This window comes from Eschrichtius robustus, chromosome 9 (assembly GCF_028021215.1).
Source record: "Eschrichtius robustus isolate mEscRob2 chromosome 9, mEscRob2.pri, whole genome shotgun sequence".
Taxonomy (NCBI): domain Eukaryota; kingdom Metazoa; phylum Chordata; class Mammalia; order Artiodactyla; family Eschrichtiidae; genus Eschrichtius; species Eschrichtius robustus.
Window position 1 is genome coordinate 35,520,831 of NC_090832.1, and position 16,484 is coordinate 35,537,314.

At 38.0% G+C, this 16,484-nt stretch overlaps 1 protein-coding gene and 1 long non-coding RNA gene across 8 annotated transcripts in view; one reads left to right on the plus strand and one right to left on the minus strand.

Annotated features, from left to right (window-relative positions):
* The first annotated feature begins 1,721 nt into the window (after window positions 1–1,721).
* ECHDC1 (ethylmalonyl-CoA decarboxylase 1) overlaps window positions 1,722–16,484 on the plus strand; it is a 60,241-nt gene continuing 45,478 nt past the window's right edge. For 4 of the 6 annotated variants that reach the window (XM_068551081.1, XM_068551080.1, XM_068551076.1 and 1 more), the window contains exons 1-2: window positions 1,722–1,970; window positions 16,144–16,365. In XM_068551081.1, the coding sequence (XP_068407182.1) occupies window positions 16,146–16,365 (220 nt within the window). In that variant the 5' untranslated portion in view covers window positions 1,722–1,970; window positions 16,144–16,145. Of the gene's footprint in view, window positions 1,971–8,188; window positions 8,236–12,520; window positions 12,569–16,143; window positions 16,366–16,484 lie in introns of those variants that run through there. The other 2 variants (XM_068551077.1, XM_068551078.1) reach the window with 2 other exon arrangements.
* LOC137769282 (uncharacterized) lies at window positions 1,947–3,293 on the minus strand. Of its 2 annotated transcripts, none has more exons than XR_011074936.1 (3): window positions 3,175–3,293; window positions 2,839–2,917; window positions 1,947–2,749 (listed from the first exon to the last, which is right to left on the minus strand). It is a non-coding gene; the product is annotated as an uncharacterized lncRNA (long non-coding RNA). The 2 variants fall into 2 exon arrangements; XR_011074935.1 differs by having other exon boundaries at window positions 3,040–3,293.

A 16,484-nucleotide genomic window follows, 5' to 3' on the forward strand; every position in this document is an offset into this window, starting at 1 on the left:
GGAGAGAAGAAAATCGCAAAGTAACAGAAGTTATAGTCACTTGATGCTTTTCATATTTGATAAAAATATCTACTTTTATCTCTCAATTGGGTTTTTCTTGGACATCCAAACTCTTTAGAAAGGGATGAATGGTGACCTATCCAGATATAAAGTTGGGTCATAATACTTTTTAAGGTCCCAGAAGTCTTTTGGAATTGTTATAAAAATGCAGAAAAAAGGTAATTAAGTGTGACACAGAAAATTTTATGTGCCTCAAGACTGAAAGCAATTTTGAGCCAATCTCGCAGAAGATACTGAAAAGTCTTGACTGTAGAACATGAGATGGAGTAAAAGGAAGAAATGCAGTTTAACAGTAAGTCAAGTGAAGGAGGGGAAGAATAACTGGATATATATTTTATGAAAACTCAAATGATTAAATAAATGGCCATCCAATATTTGCAGATTGAGCCAGCAGTTAAAGGTAGACTAGGCACTGACATGCTAATATTACAGCACATTAACTTTTTAGTTTGTGGTTCGGCACAACGGTTATTGTAGTAAACGGCATTTTTACACTAAGTTGTATGTAAATGTACACTGAAATGCTATTCATACAGATGGGCAACCAGAACACTACTGGGAAACAAAAAAAATGTGAAAGACTAGGTCTTGGAATAGAAAACTTTTTCTACAGGATATGGGAAGCAAGTATCAGATATCCTGGTCTCAGCCCTCCCAGCTCCCACCTTCCTGTCCTCCCAGGACACTTAAATACTTTTTGTGGTTTAGCCCCAAAGTAGATTCCAATTTATCAAGGCTAATTACAAATGTACACGTGTGTGTGTGTGTAGGGGGTGTGAGGGAATTTCAACATGAAATTCAAGTAAATATCAATAGAATTCGTTATTTAGGCCCACTGCCTACCACCACTGACGCGTCATTGCAGATTCCCATCTACTCTAATTATATGCCCATGGCTGTGGGTGAAGAGGCACTTCTGTGGGTGAAGTGCGATTACAGAAAAGAAATACTGGTCTATCAGCGTATTAGTCACAGTACTGAAATGCATTAACTGTCATCTTCTGTGCTACCTTCCATGAATCTTCACTAGCTGCCAAACTTGTTCCCCTTCCTCCAAACTCCTGAGCACCTTTTCAGCTACCTTCCAAAGCACTTCGGATTGGCAAAGAATTTTAAGCTTGTTGAGCGTTACAATGACGCTATTACACGCGGTGCATATGCTTTTTGGCAAAAACAAAAAACACAAAAATGCCTCTCTCCACTCAATAACACAGATGACATGTGTAAGAAGGCACAGCCTAGATAACTTCTTCTACCCTCCCCTTTCGAAATTCTCCTAAACTGGCTTCCTTCTCCTTCACTCTTTCCACGTCTACTCAGGAGCCTAAAACAGCGCAGGATTCGGGGCTTCCGGGCACCAGCCCCGGCCCTGCGTCGCGAAGCTCGGCGGATAGGAACCCGCTTTCAGGGCTCGCTCACGACACGAGGGCGGGAACCCGGGCAACAACGGGGTGCTACGCGGCGCCGGCGGCGGGGCTTCTGGGTCTGGGGTGCCCGCCCTGGCACAGGGGCGTCGAAAGAAACAGCCGACGCGAAAGACAAGTAACGGACCGCGGAGGAGCGGAGTATAGCGGAAGCGGGGTCGAGGGCGGGGTCGAGGGCGGGGTCGGGGGCGGGGAAACGGAAGAGGATCCGGGCGGAGCGGAAGGGGGGCGCGGTGGGGCGGAAGGGGAAGTTGGCGCCCGTGGGAGCTGCAGGAGCTTGTGGCCGTAGGGGCTTCACTTTAAGTACCGTCTAGGAGAGGACCCTAGCTGTCGCTGCGTAACGGACCTTAGTGCTTCTCCACAGGGATTCCAGACGGCGACCCGCGGGGGTTCGGCGGTGCGGTCCGTGTGAAGCCGCCCCGCAGGCCCGCTGCCCTCTGCTGGGCGTGGGGACGCAGCGCACAGCGACGCAGAGCCCTTTGCCAGGTGAGGGGAGGGTGATGGGAGAAGATGAGTCGAACTTTCCTGGGAGAGTGGAGAAACAGCTGACATAAACGTTTTCAAAAGAATAGGGAGGCATGATTTCAGTGCACTAATTTAAATGCTGAATACTTTCCAGGCCCTCTTCTCAGCAGTGTTAAAAAAAAACGACTAAAGAAATTAATTTAGGTGATACAGTTTAAGTTCACACTGACATGAAGTGGGCAGTCTCCTTTTGGAGACATGCAAAATAAGGTGGAAGGCATGAAGCTTTTAAGATAAAAACAAAACAGCCAGTTATTTTACCAGCAAAATGGGCTTATTTGGGAATAGCAGAGGAATTGCAATTCGAGACAAGCGAACTGTAGGAAAAGCCATAGATAGGTTCAGCAAATTAAGGAGAGGCCCATTCTGTTGCACAGAAAAAGGAGGAAGTTGGGAGGGGTTGTTTTGAAGAAAGTCCCCTGGTAGAAAGTGAGAGTTTAGGTGGTGATGGTTCCTCCTAGGCTGAGTTGCTGGGTGAACAGGAAATCTTCCCTCCTAGTAGGTCTGTGAATGATGCTTTCCTGTTGGAGTATGTAATTAACGGGAGTAGTTGATGCTTCCTGTGGTAGTGTGTGAGGGTTCCCCCTTCTGGACTCCCAACTATTTTAAATGAGGTTTCCTCTATTCAGTTTGACATTTTCTGCTTTTCTCTGAAAGCATCGCAGAAGTCAGGTTTTCCATCTTCAGTGGCCTTTGTCCCTTGGTGCCAGGAAGGACTTTTCCTGGGTGTTGTGTCCCACCTTGAAGGGAAAGTGCACAGATTGGAAACCAACTGAGGTCATGTTCAAGTAACACGGAGGAGTAGGAGGGAGAAATCTCAGGCACTTACCATATAAAGTCTGTATCTTCTTAAGGTCATAAGCATTGGAGACCATTCTGATCATCTTGAAATGTTGAGCCAGCATTACCTGTTGGACACATAAGTTTTACAAAGGTGTGACAGGCAACAAAATACAGAAATTAAAATAGTTACGCAAACCGGAATTAAAAGTAACATAACTCCGAATTTTATGATGGTCTAAACTAGGACCTTAGGCCTGAGGGTAGCCAACTGAACAAATCACGGAGGGTCAGGTGAGACTTGTTGCAATCAGTGCTCTTCCTCCTCGATTCTTCCATGCAATTGAGTTTCTGCTGCTCTAATCATGTTTTCTTTGGCACTTACTTGGACCTGAGGGAAAAAAGGCCCTTCCTACAGAGGCAGATGTGGAGTCATGTATGCCTCCTGGAAGTTCCCACTCAAGGTGGCCATGAAGGTTTAGTAAAATGGATCAATGGGAGGCTTCTGTTTTGTATTGAAGAGAAAATAGAACAGTGAATACAGCAACAGCACAAACTGAAAGAATTAACTGAGCATGTTGGGAAGACAGGGCAGGAATAAGTATGGCGCAATAGCTGATGAGCTCTTTGCAAAAACAGCAGAACTTCAAAGACATATTAAAATAGTATTGTTATCCCAAAAGAGCTGTTTAGAACCAAATGTGTTATCCATTAAGACAGCCTGTAAGGTTGCAAATTCAAAGACCATGAATCTGGGTAAGAATCCCGAAACAGTTAATAATCCAGATGAAAGAAAGACTTCAGTGAATTCTGAACCTTCTAACTCTTAAAAAAAAAAAAAAAAAAAGCAGATGAAAAGACTAATTTGTTATGGGGTCATGATGTGGTAGTTTCTGAAAGGCCATAATCAAAAGAAGAGGATTTGGGAAATACAAACAAGGGCATTGTCTTTCTGTGAAAGAGAGAGAGAGTAAAAAAAAAAGCAACAGTGAGAAAAAGGGTATACAGGCCTGGTCAGGTCATCTTTGGAAAGCTGTATGCCTCAGTTGTCAGCTGCTTCTCTTCCTAGTCATTTCAATTTGGAGGTTTCCAGTGTTTGTATAGGACCACATGTCAGGTGCGGTCTTCTCTAGCTGTGAGATGTGTACTCAGGGTTCAAGTCCCTGAAGTTTGGCTGCCTTCTAGGTAGTGAGGAGGCCCTGGTATAGTCCCTTCCAAGAGGATTCAAGGCAGTCTTTGTTCTTACTGATTTCAAATCAGAAAAGTAGAAGAAAATTGAAAACATTAGTCTGGAGAGGAGTAGCCAGACGTTATTGGAGACTAGAAGAATTTAGGATCCACTCCAGTGTGCAGGTATATGACAAAACCTTGAAGATAGTTGATAGGACTAGAACTTAATAGCTACGTAAGTGCAAACATGATTTTTCTCTCTATGATTGTCCTCACTTTTATCAAAGATAATCATAGTAAAACTAATTTGTTGGTATTAAACTTGGTTTGATTGTTTACATAAATGCAGCAAGAATAGTGATTGACCATATAAGCTCTTTTTCAAAATTGTTTTGCTGGAATCTTGTAAGCAAGGTACCAGGCTGATTTATTTATTATTTTTGAGAAGTTCCTTAAAGCTGTCTGGTCATATCTGTCTATGTACATCTTTCTTGAATATGATAATCCAGCCAAAGCCTTGGTAATATAGCCAATATTTCCAGTTGTGTCTTGTTATGAGGAGAACAGATTCTCATTGAATTTATGCAAGTACACATAGTGTCATGAAAAACATACTTAAGTTTTTGAATTCTGGAGGGATCAGGATGGGAGAAAAAAAAATAAATGTTTTAACTTTTGTTAGAAAGATACATTTTCTTAAAGGAGAGGAAGAAAAGGGTCCTTTAAATCTAGTTCTGTGTAATATCTTACAGTTATCTAACACCTGCATTCTAGAGTATTTGTCAGGATCTTTTCTACGATTAAAGGTACTAGAAGTGATATTTGCAAAAGCACCAGAGTAAAACAACAGCTGTCTATAAATGACAAAAGACTTAAAAATAGTAATGATTAAAGATCTGATGAAGGTTCATTATAATGTAGTTGACAAGTCAATTTGGTTATTTCTGTGACTACCTCTTTAAAATCATGGCTGATAACATTATGCCAGGACACATCAGAATCATAGGAATTTTCATACAATCTCTAGAACATTTAATAACATTCACGTGTACAACATAACCTAAGAAAGTTTATCATCATTTATTTGACAAAGCTTCCCATATAATTTGACATATCAGATAAACCTGATTAACATCTCCCTTTTTATAAGAAGAGAGAACAAGTTCTTTGAGAAGTCCCAGGGGCTGTCTGGAGATTCCCAAAGTTATTTTCAGGTCAAAACGACTTAATTTAGAGTTTGATTTTTGGGAAGTGTTTCAAAAATATCAAAAGGTTTTGGACATTTGACCAAATAAGATTACCGAAGATTACAAAACACTAAGTATCTATTTAATCAAAATGACAAAAAGATTTCAAAAGACAAATAGAGAAGGTTACATAGCTGCAAAACGAAACAAAAAACCAAACCAAACCCTTGGCTCTTCTTTATAAAAAAGACAGCTTTTTAATAAAAGCACAGGAGATAATTTTGATAAAACACAAAAAAGTAAGGAAAAACCTTTCACAATCTCTTACCAGGAGCAGACCAATAGCCCAAGCAAACTTTGTCCTTTTAGCAGCTGAAAGAAAATTAAGTTCCAGTTTTACATAAGTACACTATTGATATTAAAGCTTACTTTAAAAACCCTTATAGCAAGTATATTTAATCTTATCCTACTTTATTGCATATAAAATTTCTTTCAAAAGATTCTTGTTTCACAAACCCTTCTACAGTTTTCTTTTTACATTCAGATTTTGTCTTATCCTTTCCTTTTTATTCTGGCAACTATTTTACTTTAGGACAAAACTACTTCCTTTGCATACAGCGATGTTTTCCTTATCATTTCTAGTAGCTTTAATCATATTTATTAATCAGAATACATAACCCGTAGAATCTTTGATTTCTAGTGGAAACTAAGAAATAAGCAATTTTAGACTAGCAAATGTATAAATGTATTTTCTAGTTTCCAAAGGCATATGCCATTTTAAATAGTACAGTCTTTCAGTGTGACACAAGACATGGTTACTAAAAGACAAAAATTTATCTTTGGTTTCTCTAAAATAGAAAGCCAAAAGTCAACAGATCTGTGTTCAGTAATTAATGTTTTAGTGATTTACCATGTTTGGAGAATGATCCAGGCATTCAATAAAGATTTGAGAATGCTATTGTTTTCTTAAGGACACATATCATAAAACATAATTGTTGTACCTAAAAACTCTTACCCCTTTTCATCTATCTGAATTATTTGTTCCCAACATTTCTATTTAAATTACTTACAAAAATGAGACATTAGACAAAGTCAGCCATCAACTCAAGCAAATTTTTTTTCTAACACACTTGCAACAGAGATAACATGAACTTATTTGACTAGTAAACCCAAGTAGAATAAAAGTATTACATTTAATACTGATAACTCTAAAGACATGCCTGTTTCAATTAGACTAACAAATTTAAACTAGCTTTAATGCCACATATTTTCCCAGATCACATGAACCACAAAAGCATCTGTTTGAGTTTCTCTTATATTTCTGATAATTTAATTTATATAAGTACTTAATTTTTTTAGGCCAGTTAAATAGAACTGTTTTTATAAATTAATTTTGGCAATACCATCTGGAGGTATAAAAACACATATCTGTGACATACATATATGGATGCACATAACATACAGACAGACACAGAGATCTTATAGCCTGGTACAAAACTCAAAGAGAATATTTGAATCCAAATTGTATTTCTGGCAGATGGACTAAGTTAACCTGTTTAGTTGCATACTGTAAGGATCCTCTTAGAGCTGTCTTTTCGGAGTCCTCTTGTCTTTTTAGAAATTTCTGCATACCTATTAAAGAATGCATTCCATTGTCCTTGAGATCAGGTGTCCTAAATATTGAACCTGGGTTTGAGCAAACTGCAATTTTTCTTTGGAGACATTACATCCCCTTAAAGCCAAACATTTTAACAGGTGGATCCTGTCTTTCTGTGAAGAAATTTGAGAAGGAGGGGGGCAGAGAAACAGATGATCTACATAGTAGAACAAAGTAGAGAATAGAAGAGTTTATCGAAAAATTTGATCGCAGTAGGAATGGATGTCAGTAGCTTGTAGAGGTTAGGAACAATAGGGTACTGAGGGATAACAGTGTTATTTATTGTTCAGAGGTTCTGGACAAAGCTCCATCCCTGGCCTCGGGTTTTCTCACAGGTAAAATAGGGGTATTACAAGGAATGAGTTTATTGCTTTGAATGCTTACTTATCTACTGTGAAACTCTAGAATTATTATTTCCTTTTTGGAGAGAAAGAAATCCCAGCATGATACTTTTCTAAAAAGTCTTGGCCTAATAAATGAATAGGAGGCAGAGGAAGTTAAGGAGGGAAGAGTGGGTATCTCTCAAAAAAGGCCTAAAAAAAGGCCTGTTGCAGAGACTCCCACTATCTGAACCGTGTTAGTACCCGTCTTGGAGAAGGGAAGGAGGAAGCTGGCACTGGAGGCAGGGCCTGAGACAAAGAAAATTGGAGGAGGGGAAAGAGAGATCTCAGAAGACACGTCTTTCTTTCTTCGTTTGAAATGTGCATGAGGTAGGACTGCAATTTTTAAATATAATACTGTCCAGAGTCCCTGAAAGGGGAGGCGGGGGAACTCCAACATGTGGATTACTGGGATCCCATTTCTCAGGTTTTTTTCCTAGAGCAAAAGAAAAATTCCTAAACAGTCTGCAGGTCAAATACCACCACAGTTCCAATAGGAACAGCCCGATTCCAAAGGAGTTGGGTCAAATGCTAAGTGAGTGAGTGCTCACAGGAAGGATAAAGCCTTTATACAGAAAGTTATCTAATGGAGGTTGTCTAAGTTTTGGTTTGCTGATGTGGCACCTTGGCAGGAACAGCTCCATTTTGGGCCTAGAAATTGATCTCAACAGTAGGTAATGTTCCCTGGGAACTCTGTAATTGTCCTTCTCACTACCTGTATTATATTATCTTGCTTAAGTAAAATTTGCATCCTTCGTTTCATGCAGCCAACTTTTCAACAACAACAAAAATGACTTAACTCATTTTTGGTAAATGTTCTTTCATTCTAGAATTCTTTTGAGCCTCGTTAATCCTTTTAATGCTACACACACATATAATTGTGAAATCTGCTGGGGGAGGGAGGAGCATGGTAATAAAACAGAGGATCTTTTCTTGCTATTTTATTGGTCTGATCTGAAAGATGAGCAGATCTCAGTTAGTTGGGGCCCAGACAGTGATCAGCATTCCAAGAAGAGAGACCAGCTTGCAAGGAAGAATGGAACCGAAACAGGGTGAGTGGTGGGAATAATAAACAGGGTAGGTAGAGTTGGTTTGTGGACAGGTTCTTAAGCCTTGTATGGCATTATGGATTCTCAAGCATTGTGTGCCAAATGATTACTGGTGAATATTATTTGTCAAGTACTGTACTAGGCACTGCAAATGCCCTCTTGCAGCTAAACCTAGTGGGAAGATTTGGTGAAAGAAGTAATTACAGGAAAGCATGAGTGAGGGTTAATAAAGGATATAAATATTGTGAGAACAGATAGTAAGAGTATTTTGTATAGTTTAGAGTATTAAAGGAGATGACTTGGAGTTACTCTGAGGAAGAAAAAGTATAATGGGTGGGGGAAGCACATATTCAGAGGCTTGGAATGAAGAGAACACCTGAAGGATTTGAAAAACTGAAAGAGGTTCATTTCGGCTGAGAAGGAAGAAGTGGCACGTAATGACACTTGAAAGGTAGGTTAATAAATGACAGCCTAAAACCAAACTAAAATACGAAAAACAGGTCATATACTGACAGTCTAAAGTAGAATAGTTTTGATTTTTTGTTGTTTACTCCCTGCGTTAAGCTAATTGTTTTTTATTAAGTATGCGTTTGTGTTTATTGTCTAGATTTAGCAGTTTCAGCACTTGGTAAAACGGGTTATGGCTTCTAAGAGGACAGCTAGCTTAGATCCTGTGCAGGGAGGGGAGCTATTTGATCACCTTTGAAGAACTTTAAAACAAAAATGGAGAAAGTGAAACCTTTGATCTCAGATGTACACAGGGCTCTCTTATCTTTCCCTTTTCCCATGGTATGGTTGTGAGCTTGTTCAGATGGGCTGAATCTGCTTGTGGTAGGACAGCAAAGCATCCTGCAGGATGAGTTGTTTTTTTTTTTTTTTTTTTTTTTTAAAGATTTATTTTATTGATTAATTGATTGATTGATTGATTGCTATGTTGGGTCTTCGTTTCTGTGCGAGGGCTTTCTCCAGTTGCGGCAAGCGGGGGCCACTCTTCATCGCGGTGCGCGGGCCTCTCACCGTCGCGGCCTCTCTTGTTGCGGAGCACAGGCTCCAGACGCGCAGGCTCAGTAGTTGTGGCTCACGGGCCCAGTTGCTCCGCAGCATGTGGGATCTTCCCAGACCAGGGCTCGAACCCGTGTCCCCTGCATTGGCAGGCGGATTCTCAACCGCTGCGCCACCAGGGAAGCCCAGGATGAGTTTTAAACATACTTTTTGTCCTGAAGAAAATTTATAAAATCAAAAATGCCTCCGAACCTTTTCATTGCCTCTGATCCTGGAACAAATCCAAAATGCCGATTGCTTAACTACATGCTTACAAAAGACCAGAACCTCAGCCCTTGTTTGTTCACTTATACTTTCAGATAATATGGTGTTTAATAGTGGTTTACACCTTGTCATCTTCTAAGTACTGAACTATTGTCTAATTTAATCTCTGAGTTTAGAATTGGGATGAAAGTATCCATAATAGGCTATTTCAAATGTCAAGAATTGGATCCCTAAACTTGAGGTCAGCAAATCTAATAGGCTTAAGCAGTGCCCTTGAGTTTTTCTGGTACTAGTGTGTGGCACAGACAAGGGGATATGAGGGGAGGAGAGAAAAGAAGGGAGAGTTAGTGGAAGGGGGACAAGAGTGAGGGGGGAAAAGAAAAAAAAAATGGAATCAATAGAGAAAAAGGATAATGAGGTTTTTATTATAAGGTTTCCATGGAAAAATCAGCATATCAAAGTTGTCCAGTGAGGCAAAAATATTAGTAACATGAATATTTAAATTTGTAATGATTTAAGTATGAGGAGATACAGATCTGATGATGTCTATACTAATTGCCCTTGTTTTGGTTATTGGAGGTGGGGAAGTGTATGAAGACAGAACAGACAGACTCCTTACAATGAGAGAAGATAATGTTGTTTATTGATTCTATTATCCCTTCATAATAATTAAAAATGCTAATGATTTTATAAGCCTCACCCCTTCTTATTTTCTAGTTTAACTCCTTATTCTTTTCCCTAAACAGAATACTGTGGAAAACATAGGCAAATTTATTTATTTTTTTAAATAGCCATTTAAGTTCTCATCAAGTTTCTTTGGCACAATTCTTTTATACTGAAGTCATGGTCAATGTGGAAAAGACCTCTGCCCCAACTGAATTTTCCATTGAGTGGTCTCTTCTATATATGACTTATCCCCAGGGGCAAAACATGCATAGAGCATATTCTAGGCAAAAGCAAGCTTGGTCATATTGTGTTTGGCTCTGACTCTCTATGTAGACCTCTCAGTTTTGTGAACTGATCTGGCAGGTGACCTTGAGAGCTTATTTTTCTTAGACTAGAAGCAGGCCTAAGGAACCCTGAGCCCTACTGCCTTTAACCTTCTTCAAATGCCTTCCGAAGATAAAGGCAGCCCCTGCTTCCATGTACCACACAAGCTGAAAAAGAAAGAGAGGAGAGAGAGAGAACCCAGTAGAGAGGAAAAGGAGGAAAGGAGGGAGATCAGAACAAAGAAATCCAAAGTGGCAGCAGTGCCAGTGGAAACAGTTTCACTCTGTTGCCTTCTGCAGAAAGCTATAGTACTTTGAATGTCGTTGGCTCAAAACCGATAGTATCTTCCTTTGAAGGAGGAGTGGGGAAGGTAGGGCAAAATAGGTCAAGTCATGGGTTCCGCATTTAAATTTGCCACGAACAGTTACTAGGCCTTTTTTAAAATTAATTAATTAATTAATTATTATTTATTTTGGTTGCGCCGGGTCTTAGTTGTGGCATGGTCTTAATTTAACCTCAGTACTCACTGGGTAAATTGCCTGTTGTTCCTAGAAAGTTAGAGAATGTAACAGGCTAGTCCTAACCCTTGTGACGGAAATCTGGTTATATAGTTAAAGTATGAAGAATACTACCAACCAGACCCTTGTAAAATATGTATTACCAACTACAGACATTATAAATAGGTAGAGCGATGTCTTGTTATCTACTACTTACCATCATTTCTTAAAAAGTGTTAGTATTTTCATTAATGATCCAATAGAGATTGTATTGTATGCAAACCCAATTTGTAAACATGAAAAGAAAAAAAAAATCAGACCCAAAGCTCTTGTCTTTTTTGTGAAAAGGAGCAGGGGCTCCTAAGCTAGGACTGACGGCGGAGTGGTGGTCCTGGATCAAACTGACCAGGGGCCGGTGAAAAGGAGATCTCCTCCTCTGGCTGACTGTAATACCCTTGAGCACTTGGAGCTACATATCCTGGACTTGCATTTCCTAGAATCCCAACAATGAAATAAACTTTTTCTATCTGGCAAATAGAGATCTTTTATTTAGTTTGGGAAATGATGGTTAGGTACAGTAATCCCTGTATGGTAGTAACCACATTAGGTATCATTTAGTACCGCTAATATTAAATGTAAAGCTCCGTATGCTAAAGCCATGAATAAGATGTGGTCCCTACCCATAAGAGTTTTTGAATTTACTGGAGGCAGGAGCTTCATCTCTAATTCTTTCTTATCTGGTTTCTGGTTGTACATCAATTTTTAAGAAATATCATTACCTTTATTTAATAAGGACACTTGCTTAGTTGTCAGACCTGCCAGAACCTTCAGACACCTATGTGACCACCAATGGCAAAATTTGTGTTCTTTATTAAATATCTTCTATGCAAAAAAACAGAGTACTTAGAAAACTAGTTTTGAAATTGGCAGTTTAGAAGGTTGGGAGAGATTACTGACAAAGGTAGAGACCATCCCCCCCAAATTTGGAATGATATCCTTCAGTTAAAAAAATGTTTAGTGAGAAATGTAGCATACATGCATATAGTGAAAAGAGCATAAGAAGAGATTAAAGAACAGCAACAACAAAAATAAATACCTGTGTATCCATTACTTAGGTTAAGAACTACAACACATTCATTCTGAAACCTAACTTTTTCAAAAGTATGTTAGGTTAGCTTTCTTCATTCCTCATGTCTACATTTATTTTCATTCTGGCTAACTGTAATACAACCTGATTTCAAAGTAAGTAAATGAAAGCAATCTTTTATAGAAGTAATACATGAATAGTAGTGTCGCACAGTTTCATAACCTCATAAATGTTTTGATAGATATCTGTTTTGATCAGATAGCCTTTATGTAAAGTATGTTCTTGTCTATTCAAAAGACTTGTGATTCTAGGCAGCTATTTAGTTACCTAAAATAGTGTCTCAAGTTTTAAAGGTTTTTATAAATTAATAATTTGTTTTTAAAAATTACATGTATTTATTTGGAGAAAAAGCAGAGTGAGAACTTCCAGAGCTTTCCTGTTGTTTCAGAATTTGACAGTAAGCAGGTCAGTCTCTAGAGGAAAGCTTCACAAAAAGGTAAGCTTTCATTATTTGTAAAATGGAAATGTGGGCCCTATTTTCTGTTTGTTTGTTTTCTAGATTTGTTTTGGGAGGGTAGTGGGACTATATAATTTTCATTCTAATAGATTAGTGCTAACGTAATCAGGTGACGAAGTGATACTCTGGAAATACGTAAGATGAGAGTATTTTGAAAGTAGTGCCCTCTGCCAATATTTTGGCCACAAGACAGTGCAATAAAAGAGCTGATCTGAGTTTACTTCTTTCTTTGGTTACTCCCCGGCAGAACTAGGATGTTGCTTGATTTTTGTTCTACTTCTGCTTAGAATGTTAAAACTTGGAAAGAATGAAGGGAAATAAAGTATAATCCTATGCACTGATTTAATGTCTTTGGATCCATTTCTGCCTATAGAAAATTCTTAGACTTCATGATAAAAGTTTATTGGTGAAGAGAAAAAAATCCTTTTATGAAGTTAAGGCTATATTTTAAATTTGATGCAGGTCTCTAATAGAGCTTAATAAAAGGAGGAATTTTGTTCTATTTTCAACTAGAGAGTTGAATATTATTGCTGAGTGTGTATGTATTTTGTTTCTTTGATAAAACTAAAAATACTTTTTTTTTCTCTCTGAAATAGCTAGTTAGCAAAGGGGAGATCACTAAATAGGAATTCAATAAATACCAATTGAATTGTTACCAATTATATCTTACCAAATGCTCTTATCATATGCATGTATGTTTATATACTGGGATCCCAGTCCTTTGAACTTCTTGGCTATAGAAACCTATATACACATGGTGTAATTTACTTAATGGCTTTTATGCAAAGAAACTATTCAACCATTTTTTATTCTTAGAATGAAGCTATTATCTACTTTAAATAATCCAAGAAAGAATACTGTCCTGTTTTAAAAGATTTATCTTAATTGCTAATCTGGTTATTATGTATGTTTCTTGCCATTTGTCTTTTAAAAAGCAAGGAAGGCTTCCAGACTCATTTTGAATGATATATTTTGACATATTTCCTTGTTTTTCCCACAGACTTTGATCACTGAACTTGAGTCTAGGGATAGTGAAAGGGGAGATGACAAAGAAAGAACAGTGGTTGGGGATGAGAGGGCTTTTTTGCACATTGCTGGAGTTGTGAGCATACATATAAATATACATATATATCTTGTCATGAGAATATAAGTTTTGCTAATTTAATTTATTTCTAGCCCCATTGCTTGTCATTTCTCAATAACTCCTGAAATTTTTAGTGTAGATTTCCTCTGCTAGCTAAGAGAATCTTGAGCGAACTTGATACTTATATTTAGTTGATAATTTAGGAAGCCTCCAAAATCCTTGTGTTTTTTCATAACTATTTCATACTTTTTAATTAGTAAAAACATTGTATTTCCCCACCCATCCCTTTCATTTCCCATAGACCTAAATTTTCCCACCTTTATCACTTTATTTCCCCTTCAGGTTCATTTTTTAGGTTCATGCTCAAGTCCTGAGAAGGACTAATTTTAAACCTTTTCAATTTCTTTGAAAATGTATATGAAGATTTGTACTTCTAGGGGCATACAGTAGAAAGATAGCTCTGATTTTAAGGTGTAGTATACAACTAATTGGTGACCACTGTATTCATCCAGGTACATAGTTTTGAACTATGTTAGTCATGGAAGAAGTAAAGGATGGTAAAAATAAAAAAGGTTGCATATGAGAAATGAAGGTGGGGAAGGAGATTGGGTTTTCTGCTGTGGCTTTCTGGGTTGAGGATACTATGGATAGTTAAGGGAAGGAATAAAGTAGTTACAGGTTTTAAAAGTGTGAGTTCAGGTTTAAACAGTGATTTTGAGAAACCTGTGGTACATCTAGAGGTGAGGAGTAAGGAAGTAGATTTTTGTTTGATTTAGGAGTACTTGGGCATAAGGTCTCAACTAGAGATGGAAATGTAGAATTTGTTATCTTATGAGTTTTAATAAAAACTGTAGGCAAATGAATAAAAGAATTCCAACAAATTAGTACTAAAAAGGCAAAAAAATGAGCAAGAAAACTTGAAGAGGCACTTTACAAAAGATGATATGCAAATAAGCATATGAAAATGGAGCTTGACTTCACTAGACATCATAGAAATGCAAAGTGATACCACAATGATATACCACTCTAGAATGCCTAAAATGGAAAGAAAGGGAAAAAAAAGACATTGACAAGTGATAACAAGGTTGTGGAACAACTGGAATGTTCACTAGCTGTGGATGTGAAAACTCTTAGGCAGTGTCTTTTAAAGTGAAATAAATGAACAGATGTGATCATTATGACCAGTGGTGTACCCGGAAAATGGCTGTGTGTGGGTGGGGGGAGAGATTGATATGTAGAGTTTGCTAATACTCTCACCATGGTTAATTTCAAGCTACCCGTGGTTTAAAAAGAAACTTGCAAAATTCTTCAGTGTTTAACAAGCAGTTTTAGCCAGCTGCTGCCTGACCCACTAATTCCATTTCTAGATATAGCCAGCAGAAATGCATACTTGTTGACCCAAAAGACAGATACTAAAATGTTCACAGCAGCTCTATTTGTAATGCCAAAAACCAGAAACAACCCAAATGACTATTTACATTAGAATAGATGAATTGTGGTATATTCATATAATAAAATACAACAATGAAAAGAATGGACTATTTAGAATCTAATTACACATAATAATAGTAATGGGTGTCACAAACGTAGCTGAAACCAGACACAAAAGAATATTTACTATATTTTTCAATTTATATGAAGTTCAGTAGCAGGCAAGCTAATCTTGGGTATTAGAAATCAAGATAGTTGTTATTTTTATTTGGAGTCATGTTCTGTTTCTTGATCTGAGTGCTATTTACTTGAATGTATTTACCTTGTGAAAATTCATTGAACTGTAACTTATGATTTGTATAATTTTCTGAATGTATTTTTTATGTGAACAAAAGTACTTACATAGGGCAAAAAAGCATTTGGGCAGATAGGAGATTACCCAGAGATGAGATATATAAAGTGAGAAGAGTGACAGAACTTTGGGGAACACAGAAACCACACACATACATTCCTATTTCTTTGCCCACTTTCCTCAGGACCCCTTCCAGCTTTTTCTATAAAGCATCACATAAGGTAAGGATAATGCTAAGAATAAATTTTCTGTTAGAGACTGGAACTGCTCTGTAGCATTTCTGCATAGGGATTGTTTCCAAGGGGACTTCTGGACTGAATTTATTCTTAGATTTAGAGTTCGAGGAAGAAGAACTGCTGTCATGAGGAAGACTCCCTGACGGCAGGAGATGGTGCTAACTACAGAGCAGCAACATTTTTCTAAATCCTCCTAGTGTGTTGGATCTCAGAAAATGCCCTATAGCTAGTCATCATCTCCTGATGATATACTGAAATTATGTAACTTGTATCCTTTGGTTTGAGAAGCAGGGGGAAGGGAAGCAATCCTATACACTTCTCAGAGAGTGTTTTGAGAAGTAGGCAAGTCCTCCCAATAAAGAGAAAGGTCTCTCACTAAAGCCTATTAATGTATGATATTCTAAAAGTGTCTGTTTATCTGGACGACTGCATACTTATCTCTCTTTTCCAGAAATGGCAAGACGTGTTTTGACGACATCACCTATCCCTATGAAGACAAAATTGCTACATCAAATAGGATTGTCACTTTATAATACCTCTCATGGCTTCCATGAGGAAGAAGTGAAAAGAAAACTTGAGCAGTTTCCCGGTGGATCCGTTGACCTTCAGAAGGAAGACAGTGGCATTGGCATTCTTACTCTGAACAATCCAAGTAAAATGAATGCCTTCTCAGGTATAGAGAGCTTTCTTTTGTTAGTTAAAACATGACACTAAATCTAACCTGCTATCCCATGCTTTTATCCTTAAATCTGTTGAACTTTCAAGAATTCTTGAAAGTCATGGTACTCTTTG